General features: G+C 47.3%; 2 protein-coding genes across 4 annotated transcripts in view; one reads left to right on the top strand and one right to left on the bottom strand.

Annotated features, from left to right (window-relative positions):
* Window positions 1-205: 205 nt before the first annotated feature.
* Window positions 206-6,687, bottom strand: LOC122543489 (uncharacterized). The gene is made up of 2 exons (XM_087974333.1): window positions 6,164-6,687; window positions 206-4,214 (listed from the first exon to the last, which is right to left on the bottom strand). The coding sequence occupies exon 2, from the start codon at window positions 4,116-4,118 to the stop codon at window positions 3,477-3,479; it is 642 nt and encodes a 213-aa protein (XP_087830459.1). The 5' UTR covers window positions 4,119-4,214; window positions 6,164-6,687; the 3' UTR covers window positions 206-3,476.
* Window positions 6,688-13,999: 7,312 nt separating this feature from the next.
* Window positions 14,000-26,955, top strand: part of LOC122543504 (uncharacterized) — a 93,530-nt gene continuing 80,574 nt past the window's right edge. The window contains exon 1 of one of the 3 annotated variants that reach the window (XM_087974277.1): window positions 14,000-16,475. In XM_087974277.1, coding sequence (XP_087830403.1) covers window positions 15,544-16,475 — 932 coding nt within the window. In that variant the 5' untranslated portion in view covers window positions 14,000-15,543. The remainder of the gene's footprint in view (window positions 16,476-26,955) is intronic. The other 2 variants (XM_087974276.1, XM_087974274.1) reach the window with 2 other exon arrangements.

The raw sequence follows: 26,955 nt of genomic DNA, 5'->3' as shown, positions 1-26,955 counted from the left end.
CTTTATCATCCTCTCTCCATGTGAGGCCACTTTCAGGAAGCGACGGACATGGACTCAATATCCCCCTGCACGTCAATGCTATTCAAGGTCCTGCCTTTAAAGAATTAGAATCCCTACAGTATGGAAACAGGCCCTTCGGCCCAACAAGTCCACACCGACCCCCCCGAACAGCAACCCACCCAGACCCATTCCCCTACCCTATGACTCTACATTTACCCCTGACTAATGCATCTAACCTACAAATCAGTGAACACTATGGACAATTTAACGCGACCAATTCACCCAAACCTGCACTTCTTTGGACTGTGGGAGGAAACTGGAGCACCCGGAGGAAACCCACGCAGACACAGGGAGAATGTCTGTGTGGAGTTTGCACAGTCACCTGAGGCTGGAATTGAACCCGGGTCCCTGGCGGTGTGATGCAGCAGTACTAACCACTGAGCCACTGTGCTGGCCTGTATACTATTAACTGTATACTTTTGTTAACATTTGATCTCTCAAAGTGCAGCATCTCACACTGACCCAGATTAAACTCCATCGGTCATTTCTCCACCCCTCTCTGCAACTGATCTATACCCTGCTGTTTCTTTGACAACCTTCTACGCTATCCACAACTCTGGAACATTTCTTTTCTTACATTTACCCAAAGGTGCTATCACACACAACTGAGCGACTTCCACCCAACCACCTCCCCCCAAAACAAATCACCTGGTCTACATTTTAGACTCCGAACCACCACCACCAGTAAAATACCCATGTAGTCAATTAGTTATTTACAAGAAAGGACCATTATGGGCAATGCAAACCATCAAAGTGAGGGGGACTCTTTAGGACTTGTTTCGCTTTTATACTCAGAAGCTAGGACTTCTTTCTTTAGAGTGTAGGAAACTGAGGGGGGTTTCTTATAGAGGTGTACAAGATCATGACAGGCATGGATAGGGTGATTGCACTCAGTCTTTTTCCCCAGGGTTGGGGAATCGAGGACGAGAGGGCATCAGTTTAAGGTTAGAGGGGAAAGAATAAAAGGGAACCTGAGGGGCAACTTTTTTATTATTATTACAGAGGGTGGGATGCATGTGGAATGAGCTGCCAGTGGAAGTGGTTGTGGCGGGTACATTAACAATATTTAAAAGGCATTTGGACAAATATATGGATAGGAAAGGTTTAGAAGGGATATGGGGCAAATGCAGGAAAACGGGGTTAGCGTGAATGGACTTTTGGGCCGAAGGGCCTGTCTCCGTGCTATCGTACACAACTGAGTGACTTTCCCACCACCAAATCAACGTGATTTGTTTTTTTAATTATTGAAACTACTAACCACCACCAGTAAAACAGCTATGTAGGCAACTAAATAAATTCAAACAAAGCCCATTTCCAGCAATGCACAATTGCTTTTATACCCAGAACTGCTATTACGCGCAACTGAGCGAGTTCCCCGCCACCAAAATCACAGTGATTTTCTGCCCCTTTTCATTCTCTTTTAACTACAGTCAGCAATCACCCGTGTATTCAATCAAATATCGACAAGCAAAATCCATTATGGGCAATGCAAACTGATCTTCTGGGAACTCTCCTTCAAACCGCAAAGTAACATTGCTGAATGTCTTGAAATGACAGGTTCTGTATGGTAGACTGGTTAGTGAGGTCAAAGCACATGGAACACAGGGTGAACTAGCCATTTGGATACAGAAGGTAGAAGACAGAGGGTGGTGGTGGAGGGTTGCTTTTCAGATCGGAAGCCCGTGACCAGTGGAGTGCCACATGGATCGGTGCTGGGTTCACTGCTTTTCATCACTTATATAAATGATTTGGATGTGAGCATACGAGGTACGGTTAGTAAGTTTGCAAAGTCGGCGGGGCAGCTGACAGTGGAGAAGGTTACCTCAGAGTACAATGGGACTTTCATCAGATGGGATCAGGTGGCAGATGGAGTTTAGTTTAAACAAATGTGAGGTGCTGCATTTTGGAAAGGCAAGTCAGGGCAGGACTTGTACATATAACGGTAAGGTCCTGGGAGATATTGCTGAAGAAAGAGACCTTGGAGTGCAGGTTCATAGCTCCTTGAAAGTGGAGCTGCAAGTAGATAGGATAGTGAAGGCGGTTTTTGGTATGCTTTCCTTTATTTGTCAGTGCAACAATGTATAGGAGTGTGGAGGTTATACTGCAGCTGTACAGGACATTGGTTAGGCCATTTGTGGAATACTGCATTCAGTTCAGGTCTCCCTGCTACAGGAAGGATGCTGTGAAACTTGCAAGAGTTTAGAAAGGTTTACACATATGTTGCCAGCATTAGAGGGTTCAAGCTATAGGGAGAGGCTGAATAGGCTGGACCTATTTTCCCTGGTGTGTCGGAGGCTGAGGGGTGACCTTATAGAGGTTTATATAATCATGGGGGGCATGGATAGGGTGTATATCCACAATCTTTTTACCCAAGATAGGGAAGTCCAGAACTAGAGGGCATAGGTTTAAGACGAGAGGGGAAAGATTTTTGATTAGATTAGATTAGATTACTTACAATGTGGAAACAGGCCCTTCGGCCCAACAAGTCCACACCGCCCCGCCGAAGCGCAACCCACCCATACCCCGACATTTACCCCTTACCTAACACCAGTGGCAATTTAGCATGGTCAATTCAACTGACCTGCACATCTTTGGACTATGGGAGGAAACCGGAGCACCCAGAGGAAACCCACGCAGACACGGGGAGAACGTGCAAACTCCACACAATCAGTCGCCTGAGGCGGGAATTGAACCCGGGTCTCTGGCGCTGTGCCACTGCTTCTCTACTGATCTATCTAAATGTCATTAGCTCGGTCAATTTTGACAACTCAGTCTTCAGTCCCTTGTTATTGGATTTATTCAAGTTTCACACAGTAGTCTTAGACCCACTCTTCTCTTCTTTACACTGATTGGGAAATTCAAACATGAAGTGATCAGATGGGGCAGCACGGTGGCTCAGTGGTTAGCACTGCAGCCTCACAGCACCAGGGGCCCGGGTTCGATTCCAGCCTCGGGTGACTGTCTGTACGGAGTTTGCACCTTCTCCCTGTGTCTGCGTGGGTTTCCTCCGGGTGCTCCGGTTTCCTCCCACAATCCAAAGATGTGCAGGTCAGGTGGATTGGCCATGCTAAATTGTCCGTAGTGTTAGGCGCATTAGTCAGAGGGAAATGGGCCTGATTGAGTTACTCTTCAGAGGGTCAGTGAGGACTTGTTGGGCCGAAGGGCCTGTTTCCACACTGCAGGGAATCTCATCTCATCTAAACTATCTGAAAACTGTACCATTATCATGCCATTCATTCAGTTCATTCTTGTATGAGACAAACAGCAAAGTGCGGTGACTGTAGTTACTTGAGTTCAGAGGCAGTTTATCAGATGGGCTGAACAAATAAATCCCCTTCCACTCTCAGCCTGGTTAAACAGTTCCTTCCCAGCGCGAACTCACTAGCATCGCAGCAACCAGTGAACCCTTTCCAATACTAAGAGCAAATGGATTGTTTCTCCTTAGCGTGTACTTGCCAGTGTGAGAGCAGTTGGGAGGACTGAGAGAATCCCTTCCCACACACTGAGCAGGTGAACGGTCTCTCCCCGGTGTGAACTCGCTGGTGCAAAGTGAGATAAGACGATCGCCTGAACCCTCTCCCACAGCGAGGGCACCGGAACGGCCTCTCATTGGTGTGAACACGCTGATGTGACATCAGGTTCCCCGAACGTTTATAGCACTTCCCACACTCAGGACACTGGAAGGGTCTTCGATCAGTGTGAACACGTTGATGGGATATCAGCTCCCCAGAGCCTTTGAAGCACTTGCCACAATCTGGGCACGTGAAAGGTTTCTCGCCAGTGTGGACTCGCTGGTGTGTCTGCAGGGTGGATGACTGTGCGAATCCCTTCCCACACTCGGGGCAGATGAACGGCTTCTCCCCAGAGTGAGTGCGTCGATGAGTTTCCAGCTTCGATGGGGAAACGAATCCCTTCCCACATTCCTCACATTTCCACGGTTTCTCCCCAGTCTGACTGCAATGGTGTTTTGACAGATAATATAATCGGCTGAAGGTTCGCCCACACGCAGAACATATGTGCTGCTTCTTCCCTCTGTCAGCAGCATTTTTAACTTCCATGTTCAAAGTCTGATAATAGTTACAATATATTGTCAGTTCCTGAGGTGATGCTTGGTTTGTATTTCCCAACTGCAAAATTGTCGATCGACCCAGACCCTGTGAAATGGATGTAAAACAGAAAAAAAAGGGAGTGAGAACAGAACCAACTAAAAGACAAAAACAGGTTGTGAAACTGAGCTGAATGAATCTCGAAATTGGTGGGGCTGGCATTAGGGAAAATAGTGACCGTGAAAGCTGCTGGATTGTCATAAAAACAGGTACGTTTTGAGCCCAAAGGGGGCTCCTTCCCACATTTCCCTGGCTTCTCAGATTAGTGTCTGCACACGTGTAGGACAGATGAAGCCTCATCCACACCCAGGACCTGTGTATATATTCTCCTCCCTGTAAATGGTGTTTTTGACTTCCATGTTCAATTCTGAAGCTATTCAGACCCCCATGATATAAATGTCTGAGTCAGTTCTTGTTGTGATGTTTGATTTAAGTTCCCAAAGTTCGAAATCCTGCATTTCTAATTCCCTGTAACGTGGATCTAAACAGGATTGTTCTTTCAAAGTGATAGGATTAGTGGTGCTGGAAGAGCACAGCAGTTCAGGCAGCATCCAAGGAGCTTCGAAATCGACGTTTCGGGCAAAAGCCCTTCATCAGGAATAAAGGAGAGATAAGCTAGAGGAGGGTGGGGGTGGGGAGAAAGTAGCATAGAGTACAATGGGTGAGTGGGGGAGGGGATGAAGATGATACATCAGGGAGGAGAGGGTGGAGTGGATAGGTGGAAAAGGTAGGACAAGTCATGGGGACAGTGCTGAGCTGGAAGTTTGGAACTACGGTGAGGTGGGGGAAGGGGAAATGAGGAAACTGTTGAAGTCCACATTGATGCCCTGGGGAAGACTCCTCATTCAGTCCTGAAAGCTCGCAGATTTTTAGACTATGTACTCTTTGCAGAATCTCCCAAACAGTGGAAATAATCACTCTCTATTGACCCAACCAGTTCCAATTGTAATCCTGAAAACCTTGATCAGTCAGCTTTTAATCTTATAAATTCTGGTGCTGCATACTTCAAATAAGATTAAAAATGAACAGTGCTCGAAAATCTCAGCAAGTTTGGCAGAATATGTGATGAGAGCAATTGAGCAAAATATTTCAAGTTCCCTATGACTTTTCAAGGACACAGAATGAGATGATGCATTTCAACAGAAAGAATCGGGAGAATAAATATATATTCTGGATCAATGGTGCTGGAAGAGCACAGCAGTTCAGGCAGCATCCGAGGAGCTTCAGCAAAAGCCCTTCATCAGGAATAAATATATAGTGAATGCCACAAATGTACAGGACATGCAGGGACAGAGGGCCTTGCAAGAGAGGGTGGGGGTGGGGTTAGAGTGCATAAATCTTTAACTGTTCTGGTCACTTCACTTCAAGAAGGATGCAACTCAATTTGAGAGATTAGATTAGATTACATTACAGTGTGGAAACAGGCCCTTCGGCCCAACAAGTCCACGCCGACCCGCCGAAGCGAACCCACCCATACCCCTACCCCTACATTTACCCCTTACCTAACACTACGGGCAATTTAGCATGGCCAATTCACCTGGCCCTGCACATCTTTGGACTGTGGGAGGAAACCGGAGCACCCGGAGGAAACCCACGCAGACACGGGGAGAACGTGCAAACTCCACACAGTCAGTCGCCTGAGGCGGGAATTGAACCCGGGTCTCTGGCGCTGCGAGACAACAGTGCTAACCACTGTGCCACCGTGCCGCCCCGCACGGTGGGCACGGAGAGCACGCAAGAAAGATTTACCAGAGAGGTTGCTGCAAAAAGCGGGGAAATTCGGTTGCCGGATCAGTTTAGAGAGCAGTGAAGTGGTTGCTGAAGAAAAAGAGGGGAGAGGAGATTTGTGAAAAGGTAGACGGTGCATGATTTTAACAGATTTAGATAGGGTAGACAAAGAATAAAAGCTGTTTCTAGTAGACAAGGGGACACAGATTTAAGGTTCTGGAAAGGAATAGATGGGAAAGATTCTTTCTTCAAACAGTGACAGAACTAACTTTTCTTTTCCTTCCACAAAGGATAGTCGGAATCCTGATGAATCAAGTGACTGTCTTGTCCTGATGTGACGTTTCCTGCTTGCAAATCCTTCGCATTAATATGCTGTAAAAGTTTGCAGAGAAACAGAAATCCAGCAGTTTCAGTCCAGTGCAGAAATCCAGAGGAAAGGAAGTTGTCTTTTTGGTTCGGTTTGCTGCGTGGAGACCTTCCACCAGGCTCACCAACGCAGCGGTGCGCATGCGCCCCGCTGCTCCACGCCCCCAACAAACATGGCGGCCGCGCGTCCGTGTGTTGCCTCCAACAAAGATGGCGACAGCAACGCGGGCCTGCGGCCTTCTGCCCCTGATGCTAGGTAGGACTCCGCCAAATGTTTACGATGCTTCTGTCTACGCTTCTTTTCCTCCGCGTTTGCGTTCGCCCCACAAACCTCGCACACAACCGCTGCGACACTGTTCCTGTGCGAAATGCTGGTTACGTGTTTGGGGGGATGGGATGATCCGCCACTCATTCACGCGGATGGATTGGGAGGGCCAACTGCACATGCGCGGTTCTCGGGGACCACCCCCTTCCTCGGGGACCACCCCCCTGCGTCCTCCAACGCTAGCCCCGTCCTCCTATTGGTAGAGATGCCGTCAGTCAGTCAAGTCTATTGTGAGGTAATTGACAGTCACCGCCCACTGGTGAGGTTCGCTCACGGTGAGTGGTGCAGCTCGGCCCCATCCCTGGGCACGGGGTGGGGGTCAGCTGCTGGCCATTCAGCCCTTCGCGAGTATATTATTTTATTAAACAAATTACAAACCAGTTTACAAAAAACATTGACAGCTGTACACAAAAGACAGCAATTTTACAAGGGAGAGGAGCAGCAAAGCTAGGCCCCGAACCCTACTGTTCAACCATTTCACAGGGAGAGGAGGACAAACCTCAAATCCCAGTTCCACATATGACAAGACAGTGACAATGACATTTATACATTAGACAATACCGTTACATACAAAAGTGCAGACAATACAAGCCCAGCAAGCCCCCGCCCCTCCCACCTTCCGACCACTCTAAGGCAGCCCGCCCCTACCCACCTTCCGGTTCCTTCGCGAGTATACTGTTCTCCCCCAGCATGACGTAAGTCTGCCCCGCAATGTCTATTTGAGCAATTTGGCATGGCCAATTCACTTAGAGTCATAGAGATGTACAGCATGGAAACAGACCCTTCGGACCATGCCGACCAGATATCCCAACCCAATCTAGTCCCACCTGCCAGCACCCGGCCCATATCCCTCCAAACCCTTCCTATTCATATACCCATCCAAATGCCTCTTAAATGTTGCAATTGTACCAGCCTCCGCCACTTTCTCTGGTAGCTCCTTCCATACACGTACCACTCTCTGCGTGAAAAAGTTGCCCCTTAGGTCTCTTTTATATCTTTCCCCTCTCACCCTAAACCTATGCCCTCTAGTTCTGGACTCCCCCATCCCAGGGAAAAGACTTTGCCTATTTACCCTATCCATGCCCCTCATAATTTTGTAAACCTCTATAAGGTCACCCCTCAGCCTCCGACGCTCGAGGGAAAACAGCCCCAGCCTGTTCAGCCTCTCCCTATAGCTCAAATCCTCCAACCCTGGCAACATCCTTGTAAATCTTCTCTGAACCCTTTCAAGTTTTACAACATCTTTCTGATAGGAAGGGGACCAGAATTGCACGCAAATATTCCAACAGTGGCCTAACCAATGTCCTGTACAGCCACAACATGACCTCCCAATCCTGTACTCAATACTCTGACCAATAAAGGAAAGCATACCAAACGCCTTCTTCACTATCCTATCTACTTGCGACTCCACTTTTAAGGAGCTATGTACCGGCACTACAAGGACTCTTTGTTCAGCAACTCTCCCTAGGGCCTTACCATTGTGTATAAGTCCTGCTAAGATTTGTTTTCCCCAAATGCAGCACCTCAGAGGAGCAGGAAAATCAACATTTCTGTCAGGAGCCTTTCATCAGGAAAATGTATGGACTGTCGCCACACAAACAGTCGCCTGAGGCTGGGTCCCTGTCGCTGTGAGGCAGCAGAGCTAGCCACTGCGCCTACTCTTGCATTATTTGCTACGTTTCTGCATGAAAACTAGCTAAGGTCCTGGTGAGTGTTGCTGAACAAAGAGCGCTGGTTTATAGTTCATTGAAAATGGAGTTGCAGGTTGCCAAAATAGTGAAGAATTTGTTTGGTATGCTTGCCTTTATTGGTCAATGCACTGACCATTGAAGTTGGGAGGCCATGTTGAGGCTGTACTGGACATCGTTTATGCCAGGTTTGGAATATTGTGTTCAATTCTGATCTCCCTGCCATAGGACAGATGTTGGGAAACATGAGAGGGTTCAGGACAATCTGCAAGGATGTTGCCAGGATTGGACGGTTTGAGCTACAGGGAGAGATTGAGTAGGCTGGGGCTGTTTTGCCTGGAGTGTCGGAGGCTGAGGGGTGACCTTACAAAGGTTTATAAAATCATGAGGGACATGGATAGGGTAAACAGACAAGGTCTTTCCTGGGGGCAGTGGGGTCCTGAACTGGAGGACATAGGTTTAAGGTGAGAGGGGAAAGGTTTAAAAGAGACCTAAGTGGTAACCTTTTCACACAATGCATGTATGGAATGAGCTGCCAGAGGAAGTGGTGAAGGCCAGTATAGTTATAGCATTTAAAAGGCATCTGGATGGTAATATGAATCGGAAGGGTTTCGAGCATTATGAGCCAAATGCTTGCAAATGGGACTAAATTAATTTCAGATATCTGATTGGTATAGATGAGCTGGACCGAAGGATCTGTTTCTGTGTTGTACATCTCAGAATCTAAGAATTCAACTCCTGTCTCAGGCATAGCTTAGGACTTCTGCAAGGTTTTCTGGTCCTCAAGTAGTCGTGCTTCAGGAACGGCAGTGACGATGCCCCAGGAGATCCCGGCTCTGCTGCCGCAACAGCCTCACTGACACTGCCAAGAGCTAGGGCAATGCCATTACCAAGACCTTAGGCTCTGGGCCTACCATCACCAGGAGTCCAGGCTCCGGGCCTACCACCAGGACTGCTAGGAGACTGGTCCATGCCACCGATGCTGCAGTCACTGTCCCAAAGATGAAGGAGAGAAGGAAGATGAAAAGTACACAGAAAGAACAATGCTGCCGGGCCTGGAGTCAGGCTCCAACAAGCCCAAACACGACTTTTACCGTGTCGGCATCATCTTGAATCTGTGATTTACAGCAAAGTCCAGTCCCTTCAGTTATTTGTCTGTGCGCTGGTGTGTCCACAGATTGGCTGACTGGAGTGAATCCCTTCCCTCCCTCACAGCAGGGTGTGTGTCTGTGCCCAGTTTGAATTCACTGGTGGACTGTGAGCTGGGATGACAACCAGAACCCAGCCCCATGGTCAGAGCACCAGAAACATCTCTCGTCAGCAGGAACACGTTCGTGGAACTTCAGTTTCCAAGACCTTTTACTAGCCATTCCCACATTCTGGACATTTGAAAGGTCTCTCAGTTGTCTGAACTTGCTGGTGACTGAGCAGGTTGGACATCAGAGTGAAATCTTTCCCACACTCCAAGCAGGAGAACAACCTCCCCCCACTGTCAATTCACTCGTGTACAGCGATGTCGTATTTCTGCTTAAACTCTGTCCCGCAGTGACAGCACCGAAGCGGTCTCTGTCCGATGCGAACGCACTCTCGTATCAGCACGTTTGATGTCTGAACAAAGACAATTACAACACAGGAGCAGGCCCCTTGGCCCTCCAAGCCTGCACCAATCCAGGTCCTCGATCTAAACCTGTCCCATATTTTCTAAGGATCTGTATCCCTTTGCTCCCTACCCATTCATGTATCTGTCTAGATACATCTTAAATGTGCTATCGTGCCAGCCTCTACCACCTCTGCTGGCAACACTTCTCAGGCACCCACCAACCTCTGCTTAAAGAACTTTCCACGCATATCTCCCTTTAACTTTTCCCTCCTCATCTTGAATTCGTGACCCCTAGTAAGTGAGTCCCTCACTCTGGGAAAAGCTTCTTGCTATCTGTCCTGTCTATATCTCTCATGATTTTGCAGACCTTAATCAGGTCCCCCTCGACCTCCATCTTTCTAATGAAAACAGTCCTATTTTACTCAACCTCTTTTCATAGTTAGTGCCCTCCATACCAGGCAACATCCTGGTGAACCTCCTCTGCACTCTGTCCAAAGCATCCATGTTCTTTTGGTAATGTGGTGACCAGCACTGTACGCAGAATTCCAAACGCGGCCGAATCAAAGTCTTATACAACTGCAACATGACCTGCCAACTGTTGTACTCAATATCCTGTCCGATGAAGGAAAACGTGCAGTATGCCTTCTTGACCACTCTTTTGACCTGCATTTCCACCTTCGGGGTACAATAGACCTGAACACCCAGACCTCTCTGCACATCAATTTTCCCCAGGGCTTTTCGATTTATCGTCTGAGCAGGAGAACCCCATGCACTAATACCACCAGCAAGTCACACGCTTTCCTGACTTATCTGACATCTAGTGCTCGATGACTAGAAATTTCCTCTACTTAAATGCTTAGAAGACTGAAGTGATTGAAATGATTGAACCCATGACAAACTCCACTCCCTGGCTCCAACCCTGTCCTTGGCAGTGACATATTTCTTTATTAACTTTTTTTCCCAGTAATTCTCTTGTTAACCGTGACACAGTGGCTCAGTGGTTAGCACTGTTGGCTCACAGCGCCAGGGACACGGGTTTGACTCTATTCAAGGGCGACTGTCTGTGTGAAGTTTGCACATTCTCCTCCAATCTGTGCGGGTTTCCTCCCACAGTCCAGCGATGTGCAGGTTAGCTGGGTTGACTGTGCTAAATTGCCACGGTGTCCAGGGATGTGCAGGCTAGACGGATTAGCCATGAGGAATGCAAAGTCACAGGAATAGGGTAAGGGGTTGAGTCTGCGTGGATGCTCTTAGGAGGGTTGATGTGGACTTGATGGAGAAAGTGAGGACTGCAGATGCTGGCGATTGGAGTCGAGAGAGTGGTGCTGGAAAAGCACAGCAGGTCAGGCAGCATCCGAAGAGCAGTAGAATCGAAGTTCAATGGGCTGAATAGCTTGCTTCCGCACTGTGGGAATTCTATGACCACTAAACTCCTTTCCCTGCTGTTCGTTGCTATTTCCGGCAGTTTCACAATTATAAATACAAGTATTACACATTGGAATCTAATCTATTCTCCCACGCGCTGTTTTAAGTTCATATTGCACTTAATGACAGAGAAACGCTCTCCTTTTCCCTGATCTAATTTGCAATGGAGTATCTTATCAGTGTTGCCATGACAACCTGTTGGCAGGAAAGTCTCTCTGAGTTTGAGTTGTAAACTCAGACTTAAGTTCCCTTTCCTATAATATACATCGGACCAGACATTTAACCTCTGTCTCTCAGCGAGGTTATTATCTCCAAAGCAAGAAGGGACAGAAACCTATAAAAATGGAAGGGAATATTGATCAATTTGCTACAGAGATAATAAAACCCAATTTTATTTTAACTCGGGTGGAGAGTATGAATCGACGGAGGTCCTGTAAACCTGGCTACGTTGCATTGGGTCATGCTTTGAGGGTCCACACACCATAACGGATGTCAAGGCTATGGGGAGGCGCAGCAGAGATTCACTGAGGGGAAGAGAGGCTTTAGTTATCAGGAGAGATTAGAGAAATTGTAGCTCTTTTCATTTAGACTTCTTGAAGATCTGAAGCTCAAAGAATCACACAACGCCAGGTTATAGTCCAACAGGTTTATGTGAAAGCACATAGCTTTCAGAGAGCGCTGCTCCCTCATCCTGATAAAGGAGCAGCGCTCTGAAAGCTAGTACTTCCAAATAAAGCTGTTGGACATAACCTGGTGTTGTGTGATTTTTAACTAATTTCAAATAATGTTGATCTTGTTTTGTGAAGCTGTAACCTATATGTCTCACCTATGATCTGCATGTCCTTGTTTGCTATGATCTGCCTTTACTGCTCAGAAAACAAAGCTTTTTACTGTACTTAGGTACATGTGACTACAATAAATAAAACAGGGCGACACAGTGGTTAGCACTGCTGCCTCATAGTGCCAGGGACCGGGTTCAATTCCAGCCTTGGGCAACTGTGTGCTGTTTGTGCCTTTGTGCAGGTGAGGTGGATTGGCCATGCTGAATTGTCCAGGGATATGGTGGGGGGGGGGGGTGAGTCTGGGTGGGATGCTCTTCAGAGAGTTAGTGTGGACCTGTTGGGTTGAATGTCCTGTTTCTACACTGTAGGGATTCTATGATTCTCCTCGCCTTTCCAAATTCTTCTGCAGCCTCTCTTTCCTGCCTCAACACTATGTCATCTGCTAACGTAGCAACAATACCCTCAATTCTTTATCTCAATTGTTAATGAATACCTTTGAATAGTTGTGGTCCAACATGCACCCCTGCAGAACATTACTGGGCTACTATCCTGAAAAGGACCCCTTTATCCCTATTTGTTGCCTTCTGCCAGTCAGCCAATCCTCTATCCATGCCAATAACTTGTCTTTAACACTACAGGCTGTCAATTTATTTCAACGCCTCTTTTGTGTAACTTACTCATTACCTTCTCAAAGAATTCTAACAGACTTGTCAGACATGACCACCCCTTGATGAAGTGGTACTAACTGAGCCCTATTTTACCATGCGCTTAGAAATGCTCTGCAACCTCATCATTATCAATGGACTATCTAATCTTACCAGGTGACTGAGGTCAGACTAACTGGCTAATGGTTTCCTGCCTCTTTCCCTTCTTAAACAACGGTGTTACATTAGCCATTTTTCAGTTCCCTGCAACCCTCCAGTGATTGCTGAAGGATCACCACCAATGCCTCCACTATCTCCTCCTTCAGAACTCTGGGATAGGGTATTGGGGGTAGGGGGTGGGATGCTCTTCGGACGGTCTGTGTGGACTCGATGGACCGAATGGCCTGCTTCCAATTCTGTGATGATTCTATGAAACCCTCTAGCACCTCCGCACTTCTTACGTCAATATGCTGAAGAACTACACGGCACATCTTCTTGAATTCTATACTTATATCTTCATTCTCCCAAGTAAAGACAGATGTGAGGTGCCAATTTAACACTCTACCAGTGTCTTCTGTCTTCACACATACATTGCCGCTTAATAAACATTTGTTCCCAATGTTACCAATTGCCAACCCCCAAATCCTGGACCACCAATGACACTGGAGACATCATAGAATCATTGAATCCCTACAGTGTGGAAATGGGCCATTTGGTCCAACAAGTCCACACTCTGAAGAGTATCCCACCCAGACATATTTCCCTGCATTTCCCTGACAATTGCGCCTGACCTAAACATCCTGGAACACTAGGGGCAGTTTAGCACAGCTGTGGGAGGAAACCAGAGCTCCCGGAGGAACCTCACACAGACACGGGGAGAACGTGCAAACTCTGCACAGACAGTCGCCCGAGGGTGGAATCGAAGCCGGGTCCCTGGTGATGTGAGGCAGCAGTGCTAAAGCACTGGGCCACCATGTTGCCCTGCTAATCACTGGGCTACCAGTGGCATGGTGTTGGGTTGAAGAGAGGGGCGTTGGTGGTGGATTTAAAAATCACACAAGCCCCCCACGTGACAGTCCTATGGTTTTATTTGGAAGCGCACCGTGGACGCCAACAGAAGATGCACTTTCAGCTTTTGGTTAAAAATCACACAACACCAGGTTATAGTCCAACAACAACCACTTGATGAAGGAGCAGCGCTCCAAAAGCTAGTGCTTCCAAATAAACCTGTTGGACTAATAACCTGGTGTTGTGTGATTTTTAATTTTTGTACAGCCCAGTGCAACACCAGGCACCTCCAAATCATTTCAGCTTTTGGGGTGCGTCATCGTCCCTGAAGGCCCCCCTGGGCAGGGGAGGATGACTCTCTTTGCCCTCTCAGGTTGAGTCCATAGATGGGCTGCACAGGGTGGGCAAGGAGAGGCCCGTACCCATCATGCCCCGCGGTTATGACAATCCCCTTTTGTCCGCGGCGCGTGTGGCGCATGCGCACTGCCACCGATACCGACGTTGCCTTTCGGACGCTCCGCAGCCGGTGAGGGCTTGGCGGCTCGGGCGTTTGTTTGGTGGGTGGGCGGGCTTGGAACCGGGCTGTGGGACGGAAAAGGTTCCGTAAACGCCTTGGGAATGCCTTAGTCACGGTCAGGGACTTTCAGGGCAGTTGTTTGCAGCCTCCGGAGGCTTGGGGTCGGCCTGAGCCCGCGGCCGCCATCTTGGACCCCGTTGAGGGGGAGGAGGAAGAGGAAGAAGAGGAGTCTGGCGCACGCGCAGACTCCCCCGGTGAGGTCACTGCGGGTGGGCGGGGCTCCCTGGGTGGAAGGGGGCGGGGCTTCTTGGAGCTCCCAGCAGATTCAGGCCGTGCCAGGCTGCAGCGGATGCTTCTGCAGTCCCGAGGCAGAGGCGGCAGCCCCTGGAACAATTAGCTGAAGGAGCCGCTTGTGCATCCTCAGGTACATTTCAGCCCCACGCTGCAATGTGGAAAGGGAGGGGCTGGGTGATGTGTGAGGAAGATGGAGGATGCACTCCTTGACCTCCTTCAGGTCCAAAGAGCAGGACTGACGAGGGTGGGTTACAGTGACTGAACGGAGGAAATAAGAGCTGGATCAGGCCGATCAGCTCATCGGGCCTGCCTCGCCCGTCAATAAGACTCCACTATGCTGCAATGACCTCCACGCCCTGTCCTTGCCCAGCTTTATCCTGGAGAGGGAGTGTGCGCAGTTCACGCAGAACGGTTTGACACTTTTCCCAAGTGGTGAGCACGTCAGTGAGCAGATTGTCTCAGAGACGCTGGCAGTAACATTCCGGTTCAGTTAGGAATGTGTTTCTGTTTGTTGCTTCTTTTGTATTCCTTCAGTTTGAGTGAAAACACAAGAGGAAAAAAAAAATCATTCCATTGGAACAAGTCTTGCCTGCCCTGAATGTCTTTCATGACTTGATAGTGATGCTCACAGGTCCTTTTTCAGGGGATTAGCGGGAAATGATTTGCAAACAGGAAACTCAGAGAAGCAACAGGTCAAGATCTTGATTCGTCAGGACCTGAATATCATTGGTCTTTGAATGTGGAAGGAGAAATGTTTGTCTGAACTATCCCGAGGAAAAACTTTTCAAATATTGGTGTCTGGGAAAACAATGAGACACACAGTCACACAAGTGAGTGTGTTCCAATGAACTGACTGTGGAAAGAGCTTTAATCAATTGCACAGACTGAGAGAGTGTGTTCCAGTGCACCGACCGTGGAACAAAGCCGAGAGAAACCATACAAGTCCTTTCTGCGTAGATGAAGCTTCAACCAGTCATCCAATCTGGAGAGGTACAAGGACATGCGCACCATGGAGAAACCATGGAAGTGTGTGGAATGTGGGAAGCGATTCAGATTCCCATCCAAGCTTGAGATTCATCGACAGAGTCACACTGGGGAGAGGCCATTCCCTTGTTCTGTGTGTGGAAAGAGATTCAAGAATGAATTTCACCTCACTGCACATCAAGTGGTTCACGCTGAAACACAAATCTGTAAATGTTCGGATTGTGACAAGAGCTTTGAAAACGCAGGAGGTTTACTAGCTCACCAGCGATTTCACACTATAAAGAGGCCCTTCTGCTGCACTTACTGTGGAAAGGGATTCACTCAGTCATCCAGGCTCACTGAGCATCTACGAGTTCACACTAGCGAGAGACCGTTTATCTGCTCTGAGTGCGGGAAGGGTTTCACTTGCTTAACTGGCCTCAATTCGCATCAATTTGTTCACTCTGATAACAGGCCATTTCAGTGTTCTTGCTGTGACAAAAGCTTTAAGAGTACAGGTGACCTGCTACAACACCGACGTGTTCACTCCGGCGAGAAGCCATTCATCTGCTTCAAGTGTGGGAAAGGATTCACCCATTCATCTGACCTACTGAGGCACCAGCCAATTCACACTGGAGAGAGGCCGTTCACCTGCTCCAAGTGCGGGAAGGGATTCAGCCAGTCGTCCACTCTGCTGAGACACCAGTTAGTTCACACAGATGAGAGACCTTTTAAATGCTCAGATTGTGAGAAGTGCTATAAAAGTTCCCGGGAACTGATGTCCCATCAACGTGTTCATACTGACGAGAGACCGTTCAGGTGCTCCCATTGTGGGACTGGGTTCAGGCAATCCTCTCAACTCACTAAACACCAGCGAATTCACACTGGGGAGAGACCATTTATCTGCTCCCAGTGTGGGAAGGGATTCACTCAGTCATCTAACCTCTGGAAACATCAGCGAGTTCACAAGTAAATACAATGACTGTATTTCCCTGTTGTAGTTTGTGCATTTGGGGTCTGTTTCTCTTGACGTTGATAAAATCCAGCCCAATTACAGTGGTTAACGTTCTGATTTAAGGTGTATAAGTTAACTTTGCATTAAACCCACAATGTGCTGGATCTTCTTAATAGCCCTAATAATCTGATTCCTACTAAACTGCTCTCTCAGGGTCCTTCAAATCACCCACTCCGACACAGACGAATCCTTAACCCCACTTTTCTTGTAAACTGCTAGCTCATCTCCAAGCTCTCTTTCCTCTCCAAAGTCCCTACCTTTCTCAGAACTCCACATGTAAATTCAGGTTTCTGTCCCTCCCACTGCAGCAAAACAATTCCTTGCAAAGCCTCAAGCAACTTCATGTCATCCAATCTCACTGCACTGTGATACAAACCATACACACTCACTCAGATCAGATCTCACTCAACTAGAAAAGCTGCAGCAAATTATAAGACATGAGAAATACAGACAATAGTAGTTCTGTTCTGACCCTTGGGCCTGCTCCGCCAATCTGGCAATTTTTTACATCCACTTTCCTATCTTTTCCCTGTAACCCTTGATTTCCCTACTGATCAAGAATCTATCGATCTCAACCTTAAATATGCACAAAGACCCTGCCTCTCCAGCTGTCTGTTAGAGACAAAAAAAACCCTGCAGATGCTGGAATCCAAAGTAGACGGGCAGGAGGCTGGACGAACACAGCAAGCCAGGCAGCGTCAGGAGGTGGAGAAGTCGATGTTTTGGGCGTAACCCTTCTTCAGGACTTGGGGTGGGTGGAGGGGCTGCTGCCGATAAAAGGGTTGGCTGGGGCAGGATGGTGAGATGAGGACAGGTAAAAACAGGCAGAGGGTACGACCTGGTTTGTCAATGGGAATTGTCAATTCTCCAATTTCAAATAACCTCCCTTCCCTTCCCTTGACTCCCGACCCAGCCCCTCCTGCTCCTTGCCACCAGTGGGATTCATTCCTCCCATTGACCAACCAGATTGTATCCTCTACCTGTCCTCACCTCACCACCCTCACCTCACTTTATCTGCAGCTCCCCCTTACACCCACCCTCAGTCCTGAAGAAGGGTTACACTCGAATCGTCGACTTCTGCACCTCCTGGTGCTGCCTGGCCTGCTGTGTTCTTCCAGCCTCCTGCCTGTCTACTCCACAGCTCCACTGCACAGGGCAAGGAGCTCCAATGACTCTCAACCTCAGAGAAGAAATTCCTCTTTGTCTCAGTCTTAAATTGGTGCCTCTTTATTCTGAGACTATACTGTCTGGTCCTAGGTTCTCCCATGAGGGGAAACATCCTCTCGCATTTGCCCAGTAAAGTCACTTAAAAATCTTTTATAATTCAATGAGATCACCTCTCATTCTTCTAAATTCCAGAGAGTACAGTCTCAATCTATTATGCCATTGCTCGTTAAGACAACCCTTCCATACCAAACATCATCCAAGTAAACATTCTCTGAACTGACTCCAATAAAACAATGTCTTTTTTTAAATTGGGAGATCAAACCTGCTCATAATACTCCAGATGTGGTCTCAGCAGAATCTTCTACAGTTGCAGTAAGACATCTCTACTCTTATACGCCAACCTCCTTGAAATAGGGGGGGTTGGCAGCATGGTAGCTCAGTGGTTAGCACTGTTGCCTCACAGCGCCAGGGATCCGGGTTCGAGCAGCCTCGGGGCGACTGTCTGTGTGGAGTTTACACATTCTCCCTGTGTCTGTGTGGGTTTCCTCCAAGTGCTCCGGTTTCCTCCCACAGTCCAAAGCTGTACAGATTAGGGTGAATTGGCCGTGCTAAATTGCCCGTAGTGTTCAGGGATGTATAGGTTAGGTGCATTAGTCAGGGGTAAATAGAGGGTAGGGGGGAATGGGTTTGGGCGGGATACTGCTCGGAGGGTCGGTGTGGACCTGTTGCGCTGAAGGGCCTGTTTCCACGCTGTCTGGATTCTATGACTGTATCTCTAACATTTGTTCCCTCTCCCTGTCTTCACCTATCCCCACTTCACTACCCTGTCCCCACTACTCCCTTTATCTGCAGCTGCCCTACACCCACTCCCAGTCCTGAAGAAGGTTTACACTTGAATCGTTGACTTTAGCTGATTATCTGCTCTTTATCAACTGTGTGCTCGCTTCCTGTGCCTCATGCACAAGTATCCCCAACTCCCTTGGTGTTGATGTTTAAATTATACTCTTCTTTTGTTCTACCTTCCAAATTTAACAACTTATATTTTCCCACACAATGCAACCTTTTGCCTACTGAATCTGAAATGAAATCAGATGTGGCATGAGGTAACTGAAGAATGTCAGTATGTCAAAGAGATTGTGGCAACTTTGGATGGCTTTAAACAGTTCTCTGTTACAGACATGAAGGATATGATTTAGAAGTCTGGTCAATACCGGTGTCTAAGAGTGTGGTCTAAGAGTGAGGATTCCCGATGAAGGGATTATATTCGAAACGTCGATTCTCCTACTCATTAGACGCTGCCTGATCGGCTGTGCTTTTCCAGCACCACACTCTTCAACTTTGACCTCCAGCATCCGCAGTACTCACTTTCTCCCAATATTGGTGCCTGTAGAATGCAGTAAGTAATATCTTGTGTGCGCAATGTTCTAGAGCCTTGTATTGAAGGACCTTTGCAATTTATATAACGTGAGCTACAAAGTATTGTTTGAAATATCATTTGTATTTGTTTAGACACATTTTGAAAAAGATCGATCTAGATCTGCCTCGCTGATAGACATAATATGGGACACTAACAGTTTTTGAATGTTGAGAAATGAGGTTTATACCATATTAAATAAAAATAAATGTATGCTTACCTGAAAAGTTGTTTATTATTTGTTAAGAATAATGCTCAGAACTTTATCCACCCATGCTCACCCACCTCCTGGGACTCTGCCTTTTGTTTTCTACTTGGTTGCCAGAGTTTCATTTGGATAGACAAATATAATCCCTGTGTGTTCAAAATTACTAATTTGTCTTGAGCAAAATATACGTTATGTAAGTTTTAGTCTTCACCTGTCTCCTGTCAGTTGCAAAACTCTTACATGTGCCATGATAATCTGTTCCATGACAAACAGAAACTTTGCAAAGATTTAGGGCAAATCCTTAAAACTGGGTGCTCCAGTTTCCTCCCACAGTCCAAAGATTTGTAGGTTGGGTGGATTGGCTGTGCTAACTTGCCCCATGTTGTTCAGGGATGTGCAGGCTGGGTGGATTATCCATGGTAAATGAGGGGTTACAGGGATAGGGTGGGGGTAGGTGTGCGTGGGGTGCTTTTCAGATCGTCGGTGCAGATGTGATGGGCCGAATGGCCTGTCTGTTCTGTAGGAATCCTATGACTTAATTATTATCTCTGGAAACTGTTTGTATCTCCTTTGTTAAATGCCTTTCCACCTATATTTTTTGTTGTCTGCAATTTTGACATTTGCTTCCTTCCTCCAAGTTATTAGCTTATATTGGGCGGCACGGTGACACAGTGGCTAGCACTGCTGCCTCACAGCGCTAGAGACCCGGGTTCAATTCCCGCCTTCAAGCGACTGTGTGTGGAATTTGTACATTCTGCCCCATGTATGCGAGGGTTTCCTCTGGGTGCTCCTGTTTCCTCCCACAGTTCAAAAATATGCAGGTTAGGTGATTGCCTGTAGTATTAGGGGCAGGGGTAAATGTAGGGGAATGGATCTGGGTGGATTGTGCTTCGGTGGGTTGGTGTGGGCTTGTTGGGCCGAAGGGCCTGTTTCCACACTGTAGGTAATCTAATCTAACCTGAAGGAAAACAACTGCAGCAACTGAAGGCACTGATGGAGTGATTAAAATAAGGAATGAAGGACGTGGTAATGGTGCTCCATGTAAACCAGTGAAATAATGAGCTAGCCCTTGTGATATGAAAATGAACAAGAGCTGGAAGATGCTATATTTAAGACACTTCGCATGTTCTTTTAAAAGTATACATAGTATTTAGCTAAACTCTCACGTGCACACTTTTATGAATTCCAATTTTTAGGCCAGACCTTCCCGTCACATCTACCTGTTGCATATTGTGGGGTTTGCTCAGAGGTAGAGATAGGCTGCTCAGATCCCTGATCTCACTGCTTAGATGTTTTTAGTCTCCACTCTGTTTTTCAACCTCTAACGGTCCAGATAAAGATGATTTTGTACCTGTGCATGGGCAGAATCAATAAGCAAAGGTCAATGTTATATGTCCGGTACTATTACGGACTCGCATCACATCATTGCTCCCCGGAGAAAGTGAAGATTGCAGATGCTGGAGATCAGTCAAGAAGTGTGGTGCTGGAAAAGCACAGCTGGTCAGGCAGCATCCAAGGAGCAGGAGAATTGATCTTTTGAGCATATCAGCGTTGAACAAAATACGAAGAGATTAAAACATCGATTCTCCTGCTCCTCGGATGCTGCCTGACCTGCTGTGCTTTTCTAGCACCACACTTTTTGATTCATCATTGCTCCCAGCCAGGTGGAGAAAGTTTTTTAAAAAATTAGATTAGATTCCCTACAGTGTGAAAACAGGTCCTTTGGCCAAACAAGTTCACACCGACCGTCCGAAGAGTAACCCACCCAGACCCATTCCCCTACCCTATATTTACCACTGACTAATACATCTAACATTAGGGGCAATTTAGCACAGCCAATTCACCCTAACCTTTGGACGGTGGGAAGAAACCGGTGCACCCGGAGGAAACCCACATAGACAAGGGGAGAATGTGCAAACTCCACACAGACAGTCGCCGGAGGCAGGAATCGAACCAGGGACCCTGGTGCTGAGGGGCTGCAGTGATAACCACGATATTAGGTTACCAGTTGTAAATCCACGGAGACTGTAAATATCATCTAGTTTAAGGTGATAGCGTCACCTGCATGGGCATCAATGTGGACTTCAACAGTTTCCTCATTTCCCCTTCCCCCACCTCACCCTAGTTCCAAACTTCCAGCTCAGCACTGTCCTCATGACTTGTCCTCCCTGACCTATCATCTTCATCCCCTCCCCCACTCACCCATTGTACTCTATGCTACTTTCTCCCCACCCCACCCTCCTCTAGCTTATCTCTCCACGCTCCAGGCTCACTGCCTTTATTCCTGATGAAGGGCTTTGGCCCGAAACGTCGATTTCGAAGCTCCTCGGATGCTGCCTGAACCGCTGTGCTCTTCCAGCACCACTAATCCAGAATCTGGTTTCCAGCATCTGTGGTCATGACCTACACAGTCCCATTTCAGAGCTCCATGGAGACAGCCAGTAACTTTGTGATGGTCAGTGTTCGGAATGTCCTGCAGGCCATGACCCTCTGAACTCCCTGCCCTCCTCCAATTCTGGCCTTTTTCTATCCACCAACCCATGTGTCACGTTTCATATACGTACTGTAAATGCAAGTTCTTATTTGCCTTATATTGGGAGAATCGGGAACATCAGACAAACATTTTAAATTCTCAAACTGGACATTGAGGCCCGCCGGAACTTGTGTCCCGTGTCTCGGAAGTCTGAACCATGGAAGGGAGCGGATGCGATGCACTTTGTTCCCGAACCCAGCGTTAATGCTCACTCCTGGATGTGATCAGCAGCAAAAAAAAACAGAACCCCGCGCATTTTCCAACATACAATGGGAAGCGTTGATTGATGGTGGCCATGGACCAATCGCAGGGGGAGGCAGGGGCGGGACTGGGACTGGTCCTCCAACGCACACAATGGGGAGTAGTGATTGACGGCAGCTTCAGGCCAATACCAGCTGAACGGGCGGGGATGGGCTGTTAAAACACCCACAACGGGGAGCGATGATTGACGGCAGCACTGGGCCAGTCACAGGGGATGGGGCGGGGTTGGCGCTGGTCCTCCGAACAGCCAACAAAGGGGAGCGGTGATTGACGGCAGCTTCGGACTATGAGCACGGGGGAAATGGGCACGGTCGCGACCGCCCCGCCAATGTCAGACAACGAGGCACGTTGATTGACGTCCGCTCTGAACCAATTGCGAGGGGAATAGATGCGGCTGGGCTGGTTCTTCAACCAATCAGAGTGAACCGGGGGGTTGGGACCATATTTGTGGCACGTGAATAAACTTCCGGGCCACATTCCAGCGCAGATGCAGTGCGGGAAGTAATGGAGAAGGTAATTAAGTAGAAATAGCAGAGATGGAACCACTGAGGGCTGGGAGGTTTCATAAATACTTGATGTTGGCCACCAGCCTGAATTAGAAACTCCCGGTTCCGCATTGGTGCCAATGAGGAAAACGGCGCTGGGCCTGGCTACTGCCACCATCTTTGTTGGGACAGTGTTCTGCGGTACGTGTGCGCGGTCGGCCATCTTTATAGGGGGCAGGGCCAGACCACTCAGATTTCTGAACCAATCAGGCAGCTTTTATGATTACCTGTTCCTAGTGCGAGCACTAATGACTTGCCAGATTCATTCAGCTTGACCGCTCTGTCTCACTCAATTTTTGTCCTGTTTTAACTTAAGTTAGGTACTATATGTATATTTGAAAGGAAGGATTGCACTCGGGGAGGTACTCAGCCCCAGGGAAAAGACTTTTGTCTGTTTACCTAATCCATGCTTCTCACGATTTTATAAACCTCTGCAAGGTCACCCCTCAGCCTCCGACGCTCCAGAGAAAACAGCCCCAGCCTAGTCAGCCTCTCCTTCCAGCTCCAGCCCTGGCAACATCCTTGCAAAGCTTTCCCGAACCCTTTCAAGTTTCACAACTTCCTGACGAGAGGTATAAAACTGTGAACAGCATGGACGAGGTGGAAGGAAAAAGCGTTTCCCCTTGATGATCTATTGGTCACTCGGTTCCGTGATCGGTCAATTAACACACCTGTAAACGACTCTGTCCAACATGCAAACAATCGTTTATTATATGTTACAGCGCTGGGTTGGCAGACTGATTTGCCCAGAAGTATGAAAACTTCTTGGCAATCAAAAGAATCCAACAACCTTATAGACAATAGGTGCAGGAGTAGGCCATTCAGCCCTTCGAGCCTGCACCGCCATTCAATATAATCATGGCTGATCATTCCTAATCAGTATCCTGTTCCTGCCTTATCCCCATAACCCTTGATTCCACTATCTTTGAGAGCTCTATCCAACTCCTTCTTAAATGAATCCAGAGAGTGGGCCTCCACTGCCCCCTGTGGCAGAGCATTCCACACAGCCACCACTCTCTGGGTGAAGAAGTTTCTCCTGAGGTCTGTCCTAAATGGTCTACCCCGTATTTTTAAGCTGTGTCCTCTGGTTCGGCACTCACCCATCAGTGGAAATATGTTTCCTACTGCCAGAGTGTCCATTCCTTTCATAATCTTATACGTCTCAATCAGATCCCCTCTCAATCTTCGAAATTCAAGGGTATACAAGCCCAGTCGCTTCAGTCTTTCAGTGTAAGGTAATCCTGCCATTCCAGGAATTGACCTCAATAGCCAGAATGTCTTTTCTCAAATTTGGAGACCAGAACTGCACACAGTACTCCAGGTGTGGTCTCACCAGGGCCCTGTACAGCTGCAGAAGCACCTCTTTGCTTCTATACTCAATTCCTCTTGTTATGAAGGCCAGCATGGCTATTAGCCTTCTTCACTACCTGCTGTACCTGCATGCTTGCCTTCATTGACTGGTATACAAGAACACCCAGATCTCTCTGTACTGCCCCTTTACATAAATTGATTCCATTGAGGTAGTAGTTTGCCTTCCTGTTCTTGCTACCAAAGTGGATAACTATACATTTATCCACATTAAACTGCATCTGCCATGCATCTGCCCACTCACCTAACTTGTCCAGGTCACCCTGTAATCTCCTAACATCCTCATCACTTTTCACCCTGCCACCCAGCTTTGTATCATCAGCAAATTTGCTAATGTTATTGCTGATACCATCTTCTATATCATTAACATATATTGTAAAAAGCTGTGGTCCCAGCACGGATCCCTGCGGTACCCCACTGGTCACTGCCTGCCATTCTGAAATGGAGCCGTTTATCACTACCCTTTGTTTCCTATTAGCCAACCAATTTTCAATCCAATCTAGTACTTTGCCCCCAATACCATGCACCCTAATTTTACTCACTAACCTCCTGTGTGGGACTTTATCAAAAGCTTTCTGAAAGTCCAGGTACATTACATCTACAGGATTTCCCTCGTCCAACTTCATAGTTACATCCTCAAAAAATTCAAGAAGATTAGTCAAGCATGATTTCCCCTTCATAAATCCATGCTGACTCTGTCCTATCCTGTTACTACTATCCAGATGTGCAGTAATTTCATCCTTTATAATAGACTCCAGCATCTTTCCCACCACTGAGGTCAGACTAACTGATCTATAATTACCTGCTTTCTCTCGCCCACCTTTCTTAAAAAGTGGTATAACATTAGCCACCCACCAATCCTCAGGAACCGACCCCGAATCTATTGAACTCTGGAAAATAATCACCAATGCAGCCACGATTTCCCGAGCCACCTCCTTCAGTACCCTGGGATGCAGACCATCAGGCCCCGGAGACTTATCAACCTTCAGACCTAACAGCTTCTCCAACACCAAATCCTGGCAAATATAAATTCCCTTAAGTTCAGGTCCTTCAGCCACTGTTACCTCAGGGAGATTGCTTGTGTCTTCCCAAGTGAACACAGATCTGAAGTACCCATTTAATTCCTCTGCCATTTCTTTGTTCCTAGTAATATATTCCCCTGTTTCTGTCTTCAAGGGCCCAATTTTTGTCCTAACCATTTTTATGCCTTGCACATACCTAAAAAAGCTTTTACTATCCTCCTTAATATTCTTGGCCAGTTTACCTTCATACCTCATTTTTCCTCTGCGTATTTCCTTCTTAGTAATCCTCTGTTGCTCTTTAAAAGCTTCCCAGTCCTCAGTTTTCCCACTTATCTTAGCTATATTATACTTTTTCTCTTTTAACTTTATATGTTAACCTTATAGAGTTTGCGTAAGGTTTAGATACATTCATCATCATCAGACATGGAGCATGATGGCATAATTACAACCAATCAGTACATGGTATCACTTCATGGGTAGAAGCTTGAACCAATGATATTGGTTACGTTGTATTGGTTTATGTCACCTTTTCAAAGATTCACAACTTGCAAAGTGTGGTTTAGTGATTCCTCTACGAGGACTTGCAGCTTGCAAATGTGGTGAGTATTTCCTCATCTTATCCATCTGCTTCTTCACAGCTTTAACTATAGGTAGTCAGGTAAGCATGGGGAAACGTCAGTCTGCGGTTTCTAGTTTTTGTCTGGTTCAGAGCAATCTAATTTAGCAATGCAGAAGCCCTTTTGTGCAGCTCCTTTATTCGTTTTGTCCTACCTCCTAGAGGCCCATATCCTCCCCCTTGGCGGAGGAATCGATGACCAAGTGGCATAGATTTAAGTTAAGGAGCAGGAGATTTAGAGGGAGTGTGGGGAGATTGTTGTTCACCTAGAGGCTGATAGGAATCTGGAACTCTCTGCCCGTAAGGTTGGTAGAGGCAGCAACCCTCATAACATTTAAGTAGTACTTAGATGTACACGTGCGATGTCAAGGTTATGGCTCTGTTGCTGAAAGATGGGATTAGAATAGTTGTGGGTTTTTATTTTGGCTGATATAGACTCGCTGGGCTGAAGGGTCCTTTTCAGTGCTGCAGCCCTCCATGACTTTATGCAGCTGGAGGACACTGGAGAATCATTGAAGTGGAATGGAATGGCTCTCCTTGCCCCAGGCTGCAGTGAAATCAAGGAGGATGAAAAGAGTTTCCCTCGGTCATACCAGTGGAGAGGTTCAGATATTACGAACTGGGAACAATGGGCAAGCATTTACGAAGACTGCTGGTGACTCAGTGGTTAGCACTGTCATAGTGTAGCGGCCAGGGGTTCAGGTACATAATCCTTTGAAGTTTCTATCATGTAGAGATAGGGAAGTTTAGAAGGTATTTAGCACGCTCGCCTTCATTGCTCAGACCTTTCAGTAGAGGAGTTAGGACATTATGTTGAGGTTGTACAGGACATTGGTCAAGTCTCCTCTGGAATACTGTGGCCAGTTCTGGTCGCCCCGTTAAAGGAAGGATATTATTAAGCCGGAGAGAATTCAGGAGAGATTTACAAGCATGCTGCCAGGAATGGAAGATTCAAGTTATAAGAGGAGGCTGGATAGCCTGGGACTTCTCTCGCTGGGGTGTAGGAGGTTGAGAGGTGACCTTATAGAGGTTTCTAAACTCATGAAAAGTGTAGTTAAGTTGAATGGTAGGTGTTTTTCTTTCCCTAGGTGGGGGATTTGAAGACTAGGGGGTGTATTTTTAAGGTGAGAGGAGAAACATTTAGAAAGACATGAGGGGCGTATTTTTTTACACAGAGTAGTTTGTATGCGGGGTGAACTTCCAGAGGAAGTTGTGGATGTGGGTACAGTTACAACATTGACAAGACATTTAGATACCTACATGGATAGGAAAGATTAGGAGGAATATGGGCCAAGCGCAG

The sequence above is a fragment of the Chiloscyllium plagiosum genome, unplaced genomic scaffold (genome assembly GCF_037043375.1).
Source record: "Chiloscyllium plagiosum isolate Xiang-an unplaced genomic scaffold, Cpla_swu_hap1 HiC_scaffold_27, whole genome shotgun sequence".
NCBI lineage: Eukaryota > Metazoa > Chordata > Chondrichthyes > Orectolobiformes > Hemiscylliidae > Chiloscyllium > Chiloscyllium plagiosum.
This window is presented reverse-complemented; position numbering and strand designations above follow the sequence as displayed.